The 22,445-nt window shown below is 33.3% G+C and overlaps 1 protein-coding gene across 1 annotated transcript in view; it reads left to right on the top strand.

Annotated features, from left to right (window-relative positions):
• Positions 1-657: 657 nt before the first annotated feature.
• Positions 658-22,445, top strand: part of LOC118190707 (fibroblast growth factor receptor-like 1) — a 59,870-nt gene continuing 38,082 nt past the window's right edge. The window contains exons 1-2 of the mRNA XM_035361460.2: positions 658-805; positions 14,617-14,735. Of these exons, the coding sequence (XP_035217351.2) occupies positions 14,633-14,735 (103 nt within the window). The 5' untranslated portion in view covers positions 658-805; positions 14,617-14,632. The remainder of the gene's footprint in view (positions 806-14,616; positions 14,736-22,445) is intronic.

Here is a 22,445-nt window from a genome sequence, read left to right as displayed (position 1 = left end):
CATGACTTCTGTATCCTAGCATTCACCAACACATCTTTATTATTCAACTGCATTTTCTTGCTGAAGCAAAAGTAATTTCAGTTTACAAGTCTCTTTCATTTTTTCTAAATCATTTTAATCTAATAGTCTATCTTTTTAATCTAATATTTTCCTTTTAATCTAACAGTATGTCTTTTTCATTTAAATATTTCGAATGCTTACAGTTTGTACTATTGATTTTTATCAGTGACACCGTAAATTCTATTACGGACTAAAATACACTGATAAACATGCATTATGAAAGAGAAACGGTCCCAAAGTCAAATTAAATACTGGGAATCTATCCACGTGACATGAAAAATACTTTGGTATCTGCGAATTAACCTGATATCAAATTTCTGATAAACTATTTTAATTTTCTTAACTTCTCTAATTCTAACTTAAACCACACCGACCTAATCGCAGTAGCTAATTAGGGAACTTCTTTACTTTGCTGCATAGTGATTAAAATTCAGTAATTAATCCCTAGTTAAATATTCATTTAAAACCGATCATTAATACTGTAGTTTGAAAACCGTTCAAATAAAATTAATCTTTCCCGCACTGATAGAGAAAGTTATCTTCAATACTAACCATACAAACAACAGTGCAATATGAGCAAGGTAGCTGTGAAACCTTTGCCCTGATGAAATCCCGCCTCCTTTCAAGTAAAGAAAATTTGATACGTAGAGAGTTGCTGTCACTTATCTGCATGCGGGAAGAGGCAAAGTAACGGGCTTTACTCAGTGTTTGACATTTCATCTTCGTAAATCACTCAGCTAGACAGGTAAGAAGAAATCTTTTATGTTTTTATTGTACAGTTATATTTTATATCATGTTTGAAATCTTTTACTCAAATTGATTTGCGACGATTTTGGATTTTCTTATCACTAGGAGCAACATTTCAAATTCCTTACGAGATTTCGCCATGTTCGATTAATAGTGATTACAATCTTGTTCAAATTCTTAAAAATACATTCAAATGGCTTAATTCGAACTACTACTTTTCTCCTTGACGGTGATTAAGCAAGTGCCTGTCTTGACGTTTTGACGACTGAGATAACGCGAGCATGTTAAGCTGGTAGTGTTTGTGAAAGGTGTTTTCAGTTTTATCAAGATTACATAGAGATGAGTAAATACATGTTACCTATTTCATACTATATTTGTGATTTTTTACGCAGAAGCTCGTAAACAGTTCTTTAAATGAAAACTCTTCAACTTGGACCTGGAATAAAAAGCGTTGAACTATGCTTCGAATATAAAAATCACGAAATATTTATCTATACAAATAAAACCTATATATAAAAGAAAATGCATACCTTTCACTAGAAAAAGTGTTACACATCTGCTGTCGTTGCTACTTATCCTCTAAATTGGAGTGGATCTCAATTAAGTCTATGAACTCTTTCATGAACAAAAGGTAAAAAACGCCTATTTTGGGCCTGGGTACTTAATAGGTGACAGCCCGGCTTTCCCCAGCTCCGGCCCAGTTTCGATGGAAGACTTGCCAGGTAGACGGATCTAAAAGTTCCCTATCCTTTTCGCATACCACCAACTTTTAGGAAGAGAGTCTTAGCTCTAAGATATTTAAAATGCTCCTATGCCAAAAAGACACTATACGTTACAAACACCCGTGCCTTCTCTGGGATTGCAACCCGGTCACAAATCAGAAGTTTCTAAATTGCATGCTGAGAATGTTATGACGGGAAATATGCGAGGAAGAGAAATGTACGATAAGTAATATATCTGTATATGCCAATGGTTCCCAAACCTTTTGACATGCGAAGCACTTTTTAGAATCAGCTCCTCTAATGGAACCCCTTAGACCCGTTCTTTGTCTTGGAAGTTAATGATGTTTAAGAATTGTATTTCATGTAAAGGTTAGGTTAGGTTATTTGTATATGGTAACGCACACGATGGCTATCTTCCTGTTACAGGAGCAGGAAAAGACATAGAGAGTAGGGGAATGCTAAGTAAGGAAATATCTAAGCAGCAGTGCAATGTCCATGAAAGAAATTACATTTAAAAATTTTAACTTTACCGTAATATTCCAATTTATTCTGAAAGCAAAATTGGGAAAAGTTAGAAATACAGATATGTTCCATTATTTCTGACAGCAACATTAAAATCGTTACAATAAATTCCGTTTCTGCAATTAATCATTGTAATCAATCTAATTCAAACACATATTACCTCATTACTTGTTATTTGAAATTTTTATTACTCTTTACAGAAGGTAATCACAATTTTATTTAAGAGAATAAAGTACACTGTAACCTGAATTAAGAGAATATAAACAAATGTTTAATGAAACCAGTTTTGTTATTTTAGCGCACAGTTTTGTGCATATGTTAACGCCTCGAGACAACCATCTTATTTCAATGAGCAGCAAGTGGGACTCATGGTGGCTTCCCATATTCTTCACACATTAGTATATAGATTCTGCTTTTAAGAGATAAAGGTTTTATGCAGTTCATTGCTTTTTCTATCTCATTTATTAATTAATACTTTATTGTTACATAGCTAAATTTGTAAAAAAGTTAAATGCACAGAAAGCTCGTGGAAAAATCGCTATGATATCACGGTATTATCGCTAAGAACGTTCTCTGTGAATTTACTCCATATTGACAAGACACCTGTATTTATATAGGGCTAAGTTTAGAGAAGTTTCGAGCAGATTCGAAGAATTTTCAAAGGATCCGGAATGAGTGAGAAACTTATCAAACATGCAGTTCCAAGTAATGGCCAAGCAACGTTTGCCAGAGGAGACTCGAAATTAAATTTAATGAAATTTCTCCTTTAAAATATATTTTCTAAATTTCTATTTTCGATTTCTTATTTTTCAGTGTCATCCATTTTTTACTCATTTTATTTTTTTGTAATTGCCGAGGAGTTCCTAAAACATGACCAACACAGACTTGGAACCTCTGATATATGTGTTTAAATTTGTAAAGTCTGTACCTCTTTAGGAACATAAAAATTAGACTTTAAAAAAGCGCTGTTGAAGAATTGTCTTCTAGCCTTGTGAAATAAACCAGAAATCAGAAGAAGAAATCAGAAGAAGGGTGTATAAGACCCTTTTTTTTCAAACATAAAATTAAAAAATTACCCAATTTGGGTTACAAGAAGCCAAGCTCTTCTTGCTTAACAGAACAACGTAACAACTAATACGTTCAAGGTGTGGTAGATTAGCCTAACGGCTCATAGAATACTTAAACGCGCAGGAAGAGCTCTGGTTTGTAGTAAACCGGCGAGACAAGCCTAATGGCTAGAACACTCAACGCTGTTAACGCAAGTCGCTAATAATCACAGCACAACGTGGCCTGGAATAGGCGGACACTCTCTAAAACTAACTTTGATACTGTTGAGTAGAACTGTGTCAGGAGGAACTTTATCCCGCTATTACAGGCACCTCAGATAGCCTGGTTAGGAGAAACCTCACATGCGTAACCTTAGAGTAAAACTAACTTCCGAAATTCTTGCTTAAATAACACTTCAGTCTACCTTAATCTGAATAAACTCTCTCTATCTCATTTACATTTTGACATGAAAAGTGTGGGTGGAAAGACAGTAGTAGGAAAGTGCTAACTTAATATGAACTATTAGTTAAAAGTAAATAGAGAAACCTCACAATTTTCTTTTAAATGATAATTCATACTTTGAGTTCTGACTCATAAAGTAAATGTTCCTGAAGAATGAAAAACTAAATTATGGTTCTGATGGAAAGTAGCTAAATCAATTGTTCGTAATCTTCTGTCTTATCATACCTTGATATCTAAAAGGTATTATCACATTCCATTATCTTAACAAAGTTTAACATGACTGATAAATGTGAGGTATACTGCTTCCGTTTATTATGGTTTAAAGCATTTAATCTCCGGCTTTTAAGAGTCTTTCCCGTTTTTTCATCTGAAATAAAAACGACATTTAAAAATTAGGAATTAGATCTAAAACAAAGTTAAAAAACTTTTAAAAAGCATCTTTACAGCACTATTACTTATTCCCAGAAAAAAAAAAAAGGTTTGTAAAAAATGCGTCTTTACTATGCTATTGCCAAAAAATAATACGAAAACAAACATAAATAGAAAACACTTTCAATTACTTCAATTACTATAGACTGCAAGTATGTATTTTGAAATTCTGAAGAAAAATATATGCAGGACCAGGGAAAAGAATAAGCGTTTTCTGTTTTAAGCAAATTTGTGCATCTGCCGCAGCTAATGGATTGAGTGGCACGATCAAAATAGATATTATAGTACCTGAGTCGCTACTACACGTGCAGTACTTGGTTTTAGCTTCAATGAGCAAAGCTAAGCGTTTACTTGATTTTGACACATATATCATTATGGAAAAACACCTTAGACGGAAACATGTTGGATTCAAAAATATCTGTAGGTCAAGGGAAATAATTAGCATCATTATGAATTATTATAAATATATGACGTTTCGAGGCATGCCTGGAATGGCCACGTTGTAATGATTATATCTGCTTCTTTGTACCTTGGCATTAACCATTATATAGAACTTGATGAAAGACCCAATGTGTTCGTACATACAATTCAGCCTATGCACTCGCCGGAGTCTCACTGTCTCACTAGCCGGAGACCTATTTTTTGGGACTTATGATCACAGGCCTTCATCGCCGTCAACACTCGCAATGGATGCTTAAACTACATTAGATTATTGATCCTCCGAATAGACTCACGTGGTTAGACAAATTGCATTTTCTACCATATCACGTGAGCCCGTGAGCACGTGACTCGTATCCGATTTTCACCTAAGAATTCCTTTTCAGAAGGTACACTATTAGGCAATCTGCAAGGTAAGAAACACATGTGAAATTCTTAGACTCAACAACCCTGTTGAATAAACTGGCAACTCACATCGGCCGAAACATCGTTGATGCCTCTTCTTTACGGGCACTGCTTACTCTTGCGAAAAAACTCCTCCAGCATTTTAAATAATGAATATGCTGCATGATTATTGCACGGGTCTTGCTAATCCCAAAAGTGATTTTCATTTTTCGACAGTAAGATTTAACTAAGTGAATCTCTAGATAATATTTCGATAGGTGTGTCAGCGTCCATGGTTGTTTAAAAAGCAGGGGCCGGATAATTCGTGGCCTTGACATGGTACAACAGACTTCAGTTTTTGGAAAATGCGGAGGAGGCTCGATAAACAGATGCAATTATCAGAATTCCATCTTCGATAATTTTGGTCATAGACATATTCATTTCAATAAAATCATGTCTCATCTGTGAGAAACACTAAAATGTAAATGTAGGCATGAATGAACTTTTCACAAAATATCATTAATAGATACGACATACATTACCACATTATTCAACACCTGCTGCAAAAAAATAAACTATTTTGAAACTTTAATTTTACATGTTTGGAATGGAATACTTAAATAATGAAATTCTAAGGGAAACGACATCATGAAAATGAAATACGAACTAAAAGAAGACTAAAAATTACTCAGGAGATACTTGCTGTGGGAGCAAGAGTTCCATACGCACCTAGGCGAAGAAATGTTAGACTTCATATACATTGTCTGTGCTAAATGTTTCTGTTTATGTATAATGAAATGAAACTGTAAGCGTAAATTGTTGTTATTGGTCAGTTAAATGTAACATCTGATTAACAGTCAAGTTTAGCCGATAAATATAAAGAATAACAACTAAGTAATGCTAAACTCCCAAGTTTTTAGTGAAGTTCATAAACTCTTAAGGATCCCAACTGAAATGAAGACAAACATTTTTAGATGTAATAACAACATAACATTCGAATAATAATATAATATAATTACCGGGTATAATTAAAAGCTTCACGTAACCAGTAAAGTAGAGAATCACTAATAATAAAGTAGAGAACAAGTTTTGCTCCAGGAATCTAATTTTGTAAATCGGACCTTAACTCAGTGAAGGTAGACTTCAAAAATTTCAAAAAGAATGGCTGATCTCTTTGAGAAGGTGTTTACTATACTAATACTCATATTAACTTTGCTTTAGGACCATATAATTAACTAAGCATGTTATGACAATGTTTTGACAATGTTCGACGAAAGCTTTCTTAGAAGAGGTGTCTTTACGGAGGCCTTTCTAAGGGTATTTGTATTGTTCAAGTGGAGAACTGCGCAAACCTATACAGTTAAACCTTTCAGTCATCAGCAATTTTAATGCCCAGAAGTACACTTACTACATAACTATGAAAACTTTATAACACACACTTGTTAAGAACACTATGTATTTTTGAACAAAACCATAAAACTGATATTTGCTAATTGTTTAAAGCAAATAATTAACTCTGAACATTTAAATTTTTTCAAGAATAATTTAAATGATTTTCCAAAGTAGTTTAATTAAAACAACCGACTCACTTTCTAGCAATTCATTAAAACAGGACAGGACAAGAATAAGCATACGAGACACCAGGACTTTACTATATGGGGATACAAGTACTGTCCTGTGATGCTACTGATCCAGTGAAGCATCCTACAAAATCCTACATTCCAAAACATTTTCATACATTTATTATTTAGAAGAGTTTGTATACTAATATAAAGACTAAATCTATTAAAACAGAAGTATTTGATGTTCAGTTCTATACCATAGCACATTTGTCTTAAACTGGCTATCCACATGCAGCACCCAGAGCAATTTTATGCGGTCCGTAAATATATTTCCCATAAAATAATTAGTATCGTTATGACGTTATATTATGGCAAGAATTTGAAGAAATGTGTAAAATTTGATGATTTTTAGTTCAGTTTTACATTATTTGCAGTACTATAAAATAAATGTGATTAATGCTCCAGAAAATCTTTTTAAATGGAACTAGTTAATTTATTATGTGATACAAGACTTATTCAAAGATTTTAAGACTGAGATCTCATTAAACCTTTTCTCATACTTGTCAAAAGATCACGCATTACGAATTTTTGTTATAAGAATAATCGCTTTGTTTGGGGATATATTTATATGTGAATATTGTTTTCGGCAATTGAAAACTTATAAGTCTCGATCAAGAACCACATTAACCCATGAGCATGTATAACTCGTGGTAAAGATAGTTTCTTTTAATGTTTCCCCAAACTTATAAACTTGATCAAAATCGAAACGCCATGAGTTTTTATAGCTGAAAGTTCTAGTAAGAAATAAAGAAGTTTATAATTAATTTTCATACAAATATGTATATTTGTGCTGCATGCGTCCAAGAAAAATTTAGTAAATAAAAAGTAAAGATCATCATTGAATTGTCATTATTTATTCTCAAGTTTTGTCCCACTTGGAAAGTTCTCATAATTTGTTTATTTTTAGTTTAAATTAGTTATTTAGTGATTAATTCAACACATCAGAATTATTTGAAGCAAATGCCGGTCTGAACACTTAATATTTATCTATTAATACGTTTCAATTACAAAGTATAAGAAATAAAAATTTTTTGCCCAGCCTAGATTTCAAACGGAAAATAAAAATAAATTGGAAATTTTTCCTTTTTTTCGTTATTAGTGCCGTTTATGTATGTTTTGACATATATTTAGTAAATAAAATTTAAGCTTTGGTTCAATTTTTTTGTTAAACATTTTTTTTTAGTTTGGTTTAAAAAAGTCTGCCCGTCACTTTTAGATCTGCTTTTATAGCGTGCTTTGGCCCGCATGTAATTTGAGTTTGAAACTACTGGCATAGCATATTTATCAGTTTTGTATAACTGATGACAAACGTAATTTAATTCATTTAAAAATAAATGTAATTTTTACACATGATGAACGGAGCGTAAAAACAACTCGCGTAAGTAGGTGAAGAACCGTAACCAATGCAACTGGCATTGGAATGGCTTAATTCACTATATATTTCAAACGCTTACTAAATCACTTTAATGACTTTAATTCAATGATGAGCATACTTTCTTTTCAAATCTAAATCTAAATACTGAACGTCGAATTTGTTATGTAAGCGAAGAATTAAGGAGATGGTTGAAAAGGTTTCCAAATTTAATTAGTTACTTTGAAGAATTGAAGTAGTAAAGCAATATATTTTGCTGGACGTTAGAATGTTTGAACACGAACGATGCTACATTATGGATGCTGACTGAGGCACTACAATGAAACCTAAGGGGAACAAACACCCATATTTTAATTCTATAGATGAACTTGAGCTCACACAAGAGTTTAGCGACAGGAAATGCTATCCTGCACGCACACACATACGCATATATATATATATATATATACAAACAAATATACAAAACTTCTTGTTAAAGCATGAAGTCCTGTAACAAGAATGCTTGTGCATATACCACTGCAAGGCAAGGGAGGGGTTATACCAATTTGGGGCCCCTGGCGGTAAAATGTTTGGGGTCCCAAAGAAAATATTTGCTTACATATATGCTTGAAAGGCAATTAATGCTGAAGTGTAATAAATAATTAAATACATGTAATTACTCAATTTAAATTTTAATAACATTATGACTTAATAATTTTATTTTAATATTCTTACATTATTTCCTCTGCATATCAGAACTAAAATACATGAAAATTAAAATTTACTAAGAAATTAAATATTGTATGGGAAAGAAATGTAAAACATTAAGCTGCTAGAACACTTTATGGAATATTTTGAAATTAAAATAAATGATTAGTAAATTAGATGACTGTCAAGTAGCAGGCTTAATATTTTTTTTTACTTCGTTTCAGCAAATTCATGTATTATTTTAGAAGTAATAATGCTTCTAACGCTTCTTGTTCCATATATATATCAGAGGCGTACAGTTTAATTTTCTTTTAACATCGCGTTTCATGAATAGTTTTTAACCCTTTTTTAAAGCAAAGAAAGATCTCTCTTTGAATGCAATGGAAACTAGAATAGTAAAAAAAATTAAAAAAATTAAAAAAAAGTCAAATTGGAAAATTAATCTACATCAGAAAAACATAATAACGTTTATCTTGAAACATGTTAGTGTGTCAAAATTATCTAGCCAAATCTAGCAAACGCGCCCATTTAACAGCCCGCCAAATCTAGAGTACGCGCTGATTTCAAATTGCGTAAGTTTAGATAGTTCCATATTTCTTAAGACGCCATTGAAATACTAGTTTTATTTTTAAATCTTCTTTTGATATCCTATGGATTTAACAATTTGGGAATTGCCCATGACGAAAAGTCTGAAATAGAATTTTTAGAAAGAAAAGGCATCGTTCATTATAGAAAATTATGTTTGAACAACCAACGAGATGAAATTATGCTTTAGCGATAACTCTGTAGCGAAACAGCGATGCAGGAATTCATTCAGTTATATTTAGCTTTTTTTATACAAATTATAATAATTATCTGAAATAGTTATTTATTCTTGTCCTTCCATTATGTTTAGCCTTTTTATATAAATTATAATAATAAAAAAGTATTATATAAAATTAACCTTTCATCTAAATAAAAACAGTAATCTTAAAATCGTTATTAACTATCATACTTCCTTTTTTGCGTTAGGGTTGCCGCAATTATTTTAGGCAGCATTGGCATCAACAGCAGTTTGGCGATTTTTTACTGTCCTCAAAACGGAATAGTACCAGAAATTCATATACAGGGTTTGGACAAAAATATGGAATCACCTTTAAAAAAACATGTTTCTTTGCTTAATATGGTGTAGGAAACCCGTTGCATCCAAAACAGCTTGCAGTCTTCTCGGAATGGATAAATACAGTTCCTGTATGTTTGCCAAGGGAATATTATACCATTCTTTCTGCAAAACGGTGGCAAGTTCAGATAACGATGTTGGCTGTGGATAACGAGAAGGCACTTTCCGTTCCAATGTAGACCACAAAGGTTCGATAATATTCAGGTCTGGTGACTGTGGTGGCCAGGGGAGATGGGACAACTCATCCTCATGCTCAGAAAACCAGTCCTGGACAATGTGAGCTGTGTGAACAGGGGCTTTGTCGTCTTGGAAGACACCATCACCATCGGGGAACAAAGTTTGTACCATGGGATGAACTTGATCGGCCAAAATGTTCACATAAGTCTTGGCAGTCATGTGCCCTGACACAGTTATCATGGGGCTAGCAGAGAACCACGATATGGCTGCCCAAACCATAACAGAACCCCCGCCATGTTTCACTCTTGGCAACAAGCACTCTGTATTATAGGCTTGAGATGGCGTTCTCCAGATGTAAACTCGACCAGAAGTGGGAAACAATGGGAAAGAAGACTCGTCAGACCATATGCTCCACTGCTTCCACTGCTCTATAGTCCAGGCTTTATGACTTAAACACCACCTTTTCCTGTTACGGGCATTAGCAGCACTGATGAGTGGCTTCTCAATTGCAGCACGGCCAGCAATTCCCTGTTTATGAAACTCCCTTCTAATTGTTTTGGTACTCATAGGGTTCGGTAACACAACATTCATTTCAGCAGTAACTTTTGCAGCTGTGGTCTTCTTATTTTTCGTCACAATTGCCCTTAATGATCATCTGTCACGATCACTCAGGACACGCTTTCGTCCGCGCTGTGATTTAGCAGATGATGTTTTTCCGCTTTTCAAATATGCGGAATAAATCTTCGATACAGTACCTCTTGAAACACTAAACACCTCGTCTACCTTGCTTTCGGAAGCACCTACCATACGTGCTCCAACAATTTGCCCACGTTCGAAGTCTGTTAACTCTGACATAATGCAATGACAACCTCACATAACAGTACTCCGACAACAACTGAACTGTTTAGCACATTTACGAAGTTATATAGGTGGTGTCAGTAGTCAAAACCGCCAGCGCCACCTACATCTTTCATTAAAATCAATCTTTCTTTTCAAACATGCATTTCACAAGGTGTTTCCATATTTTTGTCCATCCACTGATGTACAATATATTAACTACTTAGGTTTTGTTAAGATTCTGAATTCTTAGCAATTGACGTTATTAAGGGGACTTGGTATCTTTTGAATGATTTTATTTATTTAAGAACTTTCACCTGTTTTTATTAATATTATTAAATGAATTTAAGCTGAAAAAAAATTTTGCCGGTAAATTTTTTTTAATGTTTACATTTTTTGAAGAAACATTTAGCAATTAAAATGGTTTTCTTCTCCTGCAGTTTTCAATGCTTTTCCCCCAAATTTTTATTGTGTTTATGAGAATATTTTACTTAATAATTTAACGGATTGATTTTGCAATTAACGAATATATTTCTGAGAAAAAAATAAAAGCGCATTTTTATGTAAAACATTTTGAAAAAAAATATCACCTCAATCACATTTTCACTTCCAATAATTTTTCTTTTCAGAATTTTGCAAAGATCATCCTTGTTTCTAAGAAGTATATAATTTTAAATAACCAGTAAAAATATTAAATAATTTAGTAAATATCTGTATAAGTTTTAGGACTTTAAGTAAAAGGATTTATCAAAAAATTGCAAACTAAGGAAACGAAGTTTAAAGAATATAAATTGTCTAAATGGTCATTAAACCATTTCAAATTTCTTAAAAATTTTATTACCCAATTTCAATACATACATATACATAATAAAGCGTAGTACTTTTCGATTGGCCAATATAAACATAAATTATAAGATTTTATTTAAAACCGTACCTGGCCCAGAAATATTGCAAAAAATATCATAAAATGCAAATAGAATTTTCCTTCCCGTGTTTTTGTTTTGTAAAACACACCGAAAACAATTTTAATATAAGAAATAACTATTGTATGTTTTCTAAATCATTTATAATCAATATTCAAGCGGTTATAATCAATACTGGTAGTATTAATTTATCGTTTTATTCATTTTTACAAAAAGCAAAATTTTAAATTTGAACAGACATAAAATATTTTATTTAAAACCGCTCAGCAGTATGTATGATTTTTTCTCTTCTTTTAGCCATTTGGTCTCGTATACAAATTGTATTTTAAATTAATTTAGGTGTATTTTAATTAATTGAAGAGCTTAATGTTTGTTTCAGCACAATTTTCAATAGCGCTATAGTCAGAAGCTTGATCACTTTCATTACGTCACCTCTTTCTGTTCGTGTTTTATCACAAATAATTTCAATTCTTGAAGAAGCATAGCAAAATTGACTGATAATACATATGGAAATATTTGTTGATCTGAATATATGTAAATCTGCCAGTTAAAAAGTGAAAAAAAATTTTTTTTTCCAGATTCACGTATTATTTAAATAAATCAGTTCATACACATAAACTGAGTTTGCAGATAATTTCAATAATATTTAATTATACTCCTCTTCTTTTACGCCGATTTTTAATAAGTTACCGAAACAATTAGGAAGTGAAAAGAATAAACATTGAGGATGTGGAGCATTTAAAATGCTTTCAAAATTTTTAAAAGCGCTTTTTGTACCACTTATTATCATCAGATCGTTTCAGAATTTCTCTTCAGTGTAGTAAAAGTATTAAGGTACTGTTTTAGCCAAAAATTGAAACATCAGTAATTTCATAGATTTTGGAGTACGACGTCCCCTTAAAGTGCAAACGTACAGGAAAAGTCCTAGAAATATGTCTTTTCTCTTTAAAAAAATTACACTCACACTTGCAATTTAATAAAAACCGAGCTCGTATTGCTAAAATGTAAGTAAAATAAAGAAATGCGCAAACTAGTGATTGCCAAATAGTTTCCCACCGATTTCAGAGGATTAAAACATTTTTATACATTAAAATAGACATATGAACAGTTATTTTCTTATCTGGTGGGTGGAACAATATTACAGTACAGTTTGGGTTTACTGTATGACTGCCATGTGTACTAAAATTCTTTTATATTCAAAACTAGAACATTTTATATTTCGACCATACAATTAGCACTCTTGTCAAGCACTACTAAACGACCGACGGAAGTGATTGATTAGAATCTTATCAAATAGCACAAAATGTGAGAACACTAAGCTTCTTAAAATATATGCTAGTATTTTTTTTTCTATTTTTTAACACTACAGGAAAACAAGGATCTAAAACCAACATTATAATTTAATATGATTGAAACAATGTCATTTAATTTCATACAGAAGTCGACTGTATTTATGTCTGCTGCATGAAAAAAAGATAAAATGGTTGAATTTTTCTCTGGGAATTAAACTTTCAGTTGACATATATATTGACCTAGAACCACAAGAATTTCTCCACTACAATGAATGCACTTTTATATCCTGTATTAAAAGCACTGAAAGAGTTTCCGTATGTTACTCAAACCATAAAATGGTTCGCAAATAAATTTATTTAGGAAATACTGATATAAACAACGATGAGTTGTTAAAGAATTTTGTAGTTATCTTTCGTTTTATTTTTTATGGAAGTGATAGTGTACATTCAGAGCAGAAATTTGTAGCAAATGCACACAATATATCCCTTCGGAAGCATCGTTTGTTAACTATACTAATAGTATAAATTTTTGATAAATTTGTTGCAAAATATTATTAAGGAAAAAAATATTGTTTTTATATATGTCACATTGGCAAGGTTTACGCTATTGTAATACGAAAAATACGTGAAAAATGGTATGAGGCATAACTAGTCGATAGATTTTTTTTATTCCGGATTGGATTTTATTCATAATAAAAATATTAATACCCGGAAGAATTTTTTAGTCTTATTAACGAAGCTAAATTGAAAAAAATGTATACGTTGGAGAACTAAGACGTATTTATTTTCTTGCAAAATATGATAATTTTGAAATTGTAATGATATTATCTATAGTATGGTAATTTTTTTAATTGTAATTAAACTGAAATGTCATTTCATTCACAAAAAATAACCAGACATTATTATAAATGCTTATATTCTCAATTTAACAAATGCGAAGCGGTTATAACTATTGTCACAAAAAGAAAATCTGTATAAAGCCGTATAGGACGCACACTACATTGAAGCAGCGGTTCCGAACACTGAAGTGTGCAAACGTTATTAATACGGCAGCAGTATGATTAGCAACAGTCATTGACGAATTTTGATTACAGTGCCATCAAATTTAGTTTAAAAAATGAGGGAAGATCGCTTACTGCTTGATAGCTCATAGACAATTGTCAACAAAAACCTTTCACAGTGGCTACTTCCGTAATAGCTGAAACTAATCAGTATTTTTATGGAAAGCGAACAGATTAAACATACGAATGTTGGCCATTTTCTCTACGCCACTCACCTCTATGAGATCACAAAATTCCTTAAAACTAAAGGTGGTTGTTTTTGGAAAGTTTCAGCGCATAATTTCTAAGAATACGAAAAAATAAGTAGATAGCAAAATGCGATAAAATTCAAGATGTCACTATCTTTTTCAACATGTTACTTTTAAGTAAAATGGATTTATGAATATATTATTTTACTTAGGTAACTGTAATAAACAATTCTGTTTGATTATCGTTCTTTAATTAAAAAAAAAAAAGGAAACCTTATATTTCCAAACCGCTATGTTTTCGCAGGCCGCTCGTTCCTTGGCGGTCGCTAGGTCCCCTTGGAGGCCGCTAGGCCCACAGTCGCATAACCCGCCTCTGCTGAAAGGCCCTTTTCAAAATCAGATGACATTTTCTGACATTTTTAACGGGGTATTTTCATTTTACCTCTCTATTTTTAATCTGATTACTTTTCGTGTGTATTATTTTCAGATCAATTTACTAGAAGATGAAGTTCGGTAGAAGATCGAAGAGGAGTAAAGAAAAAATCGATGTTTCTTTACTTAGTATTGCTTTTGCTCTGAATTTATTTTGCTTAATATCAGCAGAAGGTCAGTATAATAATTTTCTATTTTCATACATCTGATTTTACAATTTACATTGATTTATTGAATAAATATTATTTAATCAATCTTAGTGACATAGTAACTAATACTTTTTTTACTTTCTTGTACGAAGTGAAAAGGAAGTATAGTAATCGCGAAAAGTTTCAGGCATCATATTTCAATGAAAATATCCATTTTTACCGCTATCGAATGCAATTTAACGATTTTTTGCGTGATATCTGTAAGTAAGGACAGAATAAAGGACTCTCTTCCCCCAACAAAAATTATAAATCTGATTTAAAATGAATTCTGAAGAGAATTTTTCGTGGCATCTGTGCGTACGTACTTACGTATCTCCCATAACTCAAAAACAAGTAGCATCTGAACGTTGAAATTTTGTATCTAGGACTATTATTACATGTAGATGTGCACCTCGTATTTTGGTTCCAATCGGCCGTACCAAAAGTATATAAATATATGTTATATATATATCCATTCTGTTTCTGCCGTATAGGACGCATGCACGTATTGCACACTGACGTATTGCACACTTCAGTGTTCGGAACCACTGCTTCAATGTAGTGTGCGTCCTATACGACTTTATACAGTGATGAGCCAGTGATCTCAGTTTCTTTATTCTTATATGTTTGTAAATTGTGCATTTTTTGCTTTAAAATGATTAAATTATGTTGTTCGTATCTTCCGGTTAAGGTTTTTATGCCTTTAGTAAATCTACATGCAATATTTGTAGAATTATCAACAGTTTAAAAGTTGTTTAAGTGAGGATAAGCCTAATTATTTTGGCCATGGCTGCCATGTTTATTTACATTTGAAACTTGGCAGAATAGTGGTTTGTTGACAATCTAGAGAAACTAAGCTTCGCAACAACGAAGACAACGCCTTCTTTTATTATGGCGAATTAAATCATGTTTAATCCATTCTCTATTCTCGTTGCCTCCGCTTCTCCTTAGAGAAATTACCATGCCAGGAAGTTCTTATCGCCATGCGACTTTTAGGCTTCATTCTCACTGAGCCGGCAAAATTACATTTTTGTCATCGCGGTGATATAAGTTGAAGTTATAAAAGGAATGAAATGTAAAGCTATTAAGAGAACTTAACGCCAGAATGTCACTATGGTAAACAAATATTGTGAATTTTAAAGAGTGTATTTATTCTATTGTGGTTTATGTGCTATCGACGAAGTAGATTTAATTCAATCAAGCTTATATGAAATGCAAGAAAAAATGCGTATAATTTCATATTCCGTACAAGGAAGTCATGTGGTTTTTAAGAATTGCTTTCAAGTTGTACAAGACTGTGTCTTGTACATTTCCTCCTTTATAATTGCTTGCAGCATAATCTTTGGTTCATCCTATTCTTTCACTTGACGCAGATAAATTTATAACTTGCTTTAAATTAAAAAAAATAATTGTTTTAATTGGCTGAAACTGTATCTTACACTGGAAGTTCCAGTACTAAGCTAAAATTTAACGGCCACGCACCGCCTAGCTGCAAATTATCGGTGTCCGCCGAAAACATCGCGGCAAAAACATCGCAGGCGAAAACCTTGCGAAGAAAACAACGCAAGGAGAAAACGTCGTGATACAAAAACATCATGGGAGAAAAGAAAGAAAAGAGAAAACATCGCATTGTGCTACAAAATATCGTGAGCGAAAATAAGAGTTTCATGTATGGCGTGCAATCAATTTTTTGGATGTCGATTTGTTAGTTATGACAAAAGTCAGTTACATAATATGTCAGTATGGGATTTGAAAAATGCATGAGTGTGATGTTATCGCAATGAGATAATTTGTGGTTACTTTATTTTTTACCACGATATTTTTGACGATGATGGTTTTAAACCGCGAAGTGCTTAAACCACTTCATTTTCTACCAAGATATTTTAGAACTGCAATGTTTTCTCTTTGCTTTCTTTTCTCCCACGATGATTTCGCCTTGTGTAGTTTCCTCCGCGACATTTTCGTCCGCAATGTTTTCGACTGTAACCAAATTATCGCCAGTTCAACGATTTATAGACGAACACACTTAGTAACAACAAATGACACCGCAAAATTTAGTAAAAACAGCTTCTGACTGCAAACATTTTAAACATATCGATACAGTTACTTCACATAACGCTCTTTGGACTGATGTGAATAGTTAAATGCATATATCATCAATCGTATCACATATTTACACATGTGGTATTGTAATATACAGTATTGTTATGTTGTTATGTAAACTCAGAATTTCCTTAAAATCCACAACTTTCATGTTTACAAATAGTTTATCTAGTGCGTAAAGTCGGAAGACTGTAACTGTATAACCATGAAATCCTGGTTCTTGTATTCCTACGTATATTCTCTCCTGCCGTTAACTGAAGTTTTTCAAATGCAAAACAAATATAACGCAGCAGAATTTGATGCGACAGAATTTGAACTGACAAGTTTGATGCGAACAACAAACTGCTAAACTGAAGCTGCTAGTAATTAAAGTTCAAAATCCAAATCAAATAGATACCCGGAAATAATCTATTTCCAGCTATTGTAAACTAAATTCTATAAACTTGCAGACTATGATAGATCAATCCGAGAAATCTCTAACAGTGAGCAAATCCCTGAGAATGAATGATCTTCTCTAAGCGTTACTTCAAATTAAGAACTGAAGTTGTAGAGATATTAGGTATTTTTTGGAAGCCAGAGAGATGAAAAATTAACAACCGCCTTCGCCGGGAATCGAACCACGGACCTCTGGAATACCGGCCCAGCGTGTAGAAACACTACACCACGAAGGACGCTAGGAAAGTGGGAGAAATACCTTATCTACTCCCCTTTTTAAAGGGCGACTAGGGTTTTAGGGGACCTAGTCGCCTGGTGCGGAGAATCATCATCCACAACCTTTTTAGTTCTAGCGCCACTGTAGAGACATTAGGTATTTTTTGGAAGCCAGAGAGATGAAAAATTAACAACCGCCTTCGCCGAGAATCAAAACACGGACCTCTGGAATACCGGCCTAGCGTGCAGAACCACTACACCACAAAGGACGCTAGGAAAGTGGGAGAAATACCTTATAAAGTTATTTAAATCTTTTATGCAAACGTCTAAAATTTGTATAACCTATGTCATGGGAAGTCCTCTTAGTCCCTTCCTGGCTGATATCTATATGCATTATTATGAATCAAAATTATTTAAAACTTAAAACTTCCCGGTATGGTTCCGCTACGTACACGATATTTTTACCCTGTTTGACGGTAACAAAGATGACTTAAATAGAGTTCTTTCAGTAATGAATTCCACTGATCCTGCTATTCAGTTCACTTTTGAACTTGAGAAATGCAATTCTCTTCCTTTCCTCGATATTTTGGTCACACGTAACACATCCAACTTCGGTACTACCGTTCATCGTAAACCTTCATCGGTTTGCCTTCCACCACAATTCAAATCATGTCATCCGACTAAACAAAAGTTAGCTTCATTTTATTTCTTTGTTTTCCGTGCACTTCAGGTTTCCTCCTCCAAACTGCCTCTCGAGAACTAAATTATTGAAAAGCAGTAGCTATTAGTAGGGGCTCTTCACCCAGCAATATTGACCAAGCAGTTAAAAAATTCTCGTATCAACACACCAAAAGGCACACTCTTGTTTTAGGAGATTATAAGAATTCTGCTGTTATTCCTTTGTTTTAATAAATTAGCTATGAAATTGCTCGTATTTTACGAAATTTAACTTTCGGATCATTTATTCTCGTATAAATAAAATTCCGGGATCCATACTTAAGAACCCCATTCCGGATATGAATTTCTGGGATATTTCCAGGATTCCTTTCCAATGTGGTTTAATTTACATAGGTCAAACTAAGACATCCTTAAAATTTTGCGTTAAAGAACATGAGGCATATTCAGAAGTCAAACAACAAAAATCAGCGTTATGTTTTCAAATTTTCACAGGACTAGTTTCGATGGTTTTACCGAACCACCATCCTCAGCTGCAAAACCGCTAATGAACGAGATCATTATCATCTTATATGATCCTTATATCCTATCTCGTTCATTTGCGTTTTTGCAGCTGAGGATGGTGATTCGGTAAAACTATCGAAACTAGTCCTTTGAAAATTTGAAAATATAACGCTGATTTTTGTTGTTTGACTTCTGAATTAGTATTTGTTCGGCGTGTTATTGTGTCTTAATGAGGCATATGTTGGGAAAAGGAAACACAGACGTCCTCTGTTGCCCAGCATTGTTAGTCCGAAAATCACACTTTCCATTTTTCTGCAGCCAAAATTATTCAAAAAGCATCTACCATTAGTGAATTAGATTTTCTAAAGGCGTTTCACTTTTAAAAAATATCTCTGTTTGAGTTAACGACCCTTATTCCAGTCTATCTTTACCTTCACCTTTTAAGGAAATTACGCTTTAGTTTTCTTGCTTCATCAATAGATGGTGCCAGTAGCTTAACTCCTGTCCAGAGATTCTTATCTTGTCTTGTACATTTGCTCTTTGGCAGCTGAGGATGATGGTTCGGTAAAACCATCGAAACTAGCCCTGTAAAAATTTGCAAATAGAACGCTGACTTTTGTTGCTATTGACTTCTAAATTAATATTTGTATAAAAGAAAAGCGCAAGAACTAAGTATCATTGTTGGCAAGATTTTATGGAACTTAAGCTCTGATATAATCTCTGCATCCGTAAAGACAGTCAGATGACTTATACCCTCTTCTTAATCTCTTAGTAAAGTAACTCCAACGCAGCAGAAAGTTTAAAATAAACCTTTTCTTTAGTTTGTCAGCCTAACATTTACAAAACCTGTGCAATAACAGAAACAGTCTCCTCATCTTGCGAGAATGACAGAAATAAAGTAACGTACTAAAACATGAGATTTATAAAACAAAATGTGCCTGCAAGCTTTAGTTCACGTTTTCAGCTTCTGTGAGCAATTTCGGCTAGCAAGGTTAAAGCCATTTGAGATGTGGCACATTTTATTTAACTTTTCCTGACAGTTTAGATTTAAGTTGATTCTTCCCTTTATGCTTCCTTTCGTAAAGTATTCACTCAGTTCATAAGTTTAACCAGATTTTTAAGGCAAAATTGAGTTTTTATGGTTTAAATTAATGAGAAAATTTTACCGATATGATTGGCAGTATAAACTTGGCTGTCTGCCTATTTGACAGGAAGTCTCAGCTTAAATTGAACATAGACGCCTGACATTCGGCTCGGGTTTTGTTAAGTGTACGGATCGGATGCTGATTATTCATATAATTTGACCGACCTTGCCGGTATTGTAGTTTCGAGTAGGAATCCTGGAGTTGTAGCCAGTTAATTTGTTCCAACTTTCCATTCAGCAGCTACGGTCAAAAACGCTTAAATTTATTCTTGAATTAGTTTAAGTTAATTTCCCAAAGGTTAGATAATATAGTTAATTTTTTACATTTTGTGTAATGTCTCCTTTCCACAATCAGTTTACGTAAAGAGCGATACGCTGTTATCATAATTGATAACTTGATAAATGCAACGTTTGAGAAGTGGTTGATAGACGCAGTTAAGTATAAATCGTCATAAAGTAATTCAAAATCTTATAGAAATAGTTGCCGAGACATTAGGTACTTTGGAAAGCAGGAAAGATGAAAAATAGCAAACGCCTTACACTTGACAGGTATTGGCCGACAATTTCTTACAAAGCTCAAAACTCAAGCGAACCCTCCAACCATTTTATCATAATTCGATATGTTTAGATGACAAAGGGATGTGTCTCTTGCCAAATAATAATAGTAGATTTTTTAAAACTTTTTTTGCATCTACTTCTTTAGGCTCTCTAACAATTTTTCTAACTGGCCAGCATTCCGGAATATTTAGACATGAAGCTCCCTCCCACTATTTAAAGACAATTATGCTCAGAGGAAATCAGCCACGTTACAATAAATCAGCATGTTCGTACTCCCTGGAAGATGTCTCCATGTTTGTGGCTTTATCAACTGACGTATTAATTTGACTCTGTTGTTCACAAAAATGTCTAATATACCAGCTCGTTTATCTATCTGTATAATCAGATCAGACTGTAGTATAATCAGATCAAAGTACTATTTTAAGATCTGGTAAACTAAGCGCGTTACTATTAGAATTCACAAGCCTAGCACTTATACTACAAGCCATCAACTCCAAACGCAGCGTACTCAGAGGTTTAAGAGCAGTCAGTCTAAAATTCACGCTAAAGAAAATTACCTTTATATCAAAGGCTCACCAGAGACAGAGCTGTAAAGTCGCTGAAAACTGGTAGCTCGGTCCGAGGTTCGAATCTCGCAAACGGGCTGGTAGCATGGGCGTTTTCACAGCTTTTGGCATGTGTAACGTGTATACGAGTCAGTTTTCCCTAGAAAGTCCTCCACTTAGGCATCCCTCCCCTTAGGAAGATAGCCCTCGAGGCTTTGCCTTAATTCCATAAACCAACCAAATATTCATGTCAGAATCAACTATTCATCAAACAACGTACGCAGTACACGCAACTTTGAAACACGCAATTCAGAAAATGATATTTTCGTATAAGAAGGGAAAGCTTTTTAGTTCATGTATATCTTTATACCATTCTGAGAATTTTTTCAACATTTGGAGGTAATTCACAGTCCGAGGTAAGTTTTAGCTTGCACAAATATTGTAATAATATCTTCGGAAGCTATGTTTTTGGAGTTAAAAAACGACAGTTGTCTACATGGACTGAGGTTTTAAGGTTTTGAGCACCTTCATCACATGACAAACAGCAGATTTTAAAAGATGAATTAATGATGCAGTAAACAGATAAAGGGTAGAACAGACACGAAATACAACTCTACAATGTCTTATGTCTGTCATTCATTACACGGGAATAAAACTAAGAAAATCTCTATCTTTAGTTGCAAAAAATAACATTAAAAAGGCCTTTTAATTATCAGCACTTAACCGATTGAATAGTATTTTCTAAAGCTATCAATAATATTCAATTCGATTTCTGGCACGCGTTCTGTGATACTCCTCATTCCTAGAACAACTTTTGATAATCATTCAAAAATCTACCGCTTATTAATTAATCATATTTACATGTAGCTTCCAGTTTAGTTCTTTATTACCAGATAAATGTCTAGAATCACATTTCTCTAGCAGTTCTGGTTCATATCTCCCACCGCGAAAAATTTTCCCTTCGTCCTTAAAATCAATTAAATTATCTTTTCCCATAACAATTTGAGAGGTTCAGTTACTCTTAAAATTTCGAGTCCCCATAATCGCTCAAACAAATATTCCTAACATGCATGTAGAAAAGTGGTTAAAATTCTATTCCTTATACCTGAATTCTGTTTCCCAATCACCATCCATCCTAATGTTTAAGAGTGTTAAGCTGCAACTGAATCTAGCTCAACAAAATTTTCAGTCAACAATTTCCCAAAAAATCGGCCCCAGTCAAAAGATCAATTCCTGTTTCTTCAGAAAACGATTCTGCTAAATCGATATTCTTTTAAGTCCCTTAAAAAAACTTCAAAGTTGCAACGATATGACTTTCTTATGTATTAACCTCGACAGAAAATAATTTATGTTCCTTTAGCTTCATTTCCCTCCCCCTCCTCCAAAAAGCATGTGTATAGTTTCATTCCTAATTGGAGGAACATTAAAATGCCATAATTCTTTCGCTTAGCTACTTTCACTTGCTGAATTATAGAAAGGGAAACTCTTTCTCCTCATCTTGAGCCCGAATTATAAA

Source organism: Stegodyphus dumicola, chromosome 9 (genome assembly GCF_044657685.1).
Source record: "Stegodyphus dumicola isolate Sdum_Otavi_A_Nest chromosome 9, ASM4465768v1".
Taxonomy (NCBI): Eukaryota; Metazoa; Arthropoda; class Arachnida; order Araneae; family Eresidae; genus Stegodyphus; species Stegodyphus dumicola.
Note: the sequence above shows the minus strand (reverse complement) of the source record. Positions and strands in the feature narration are given on the sequence as shown.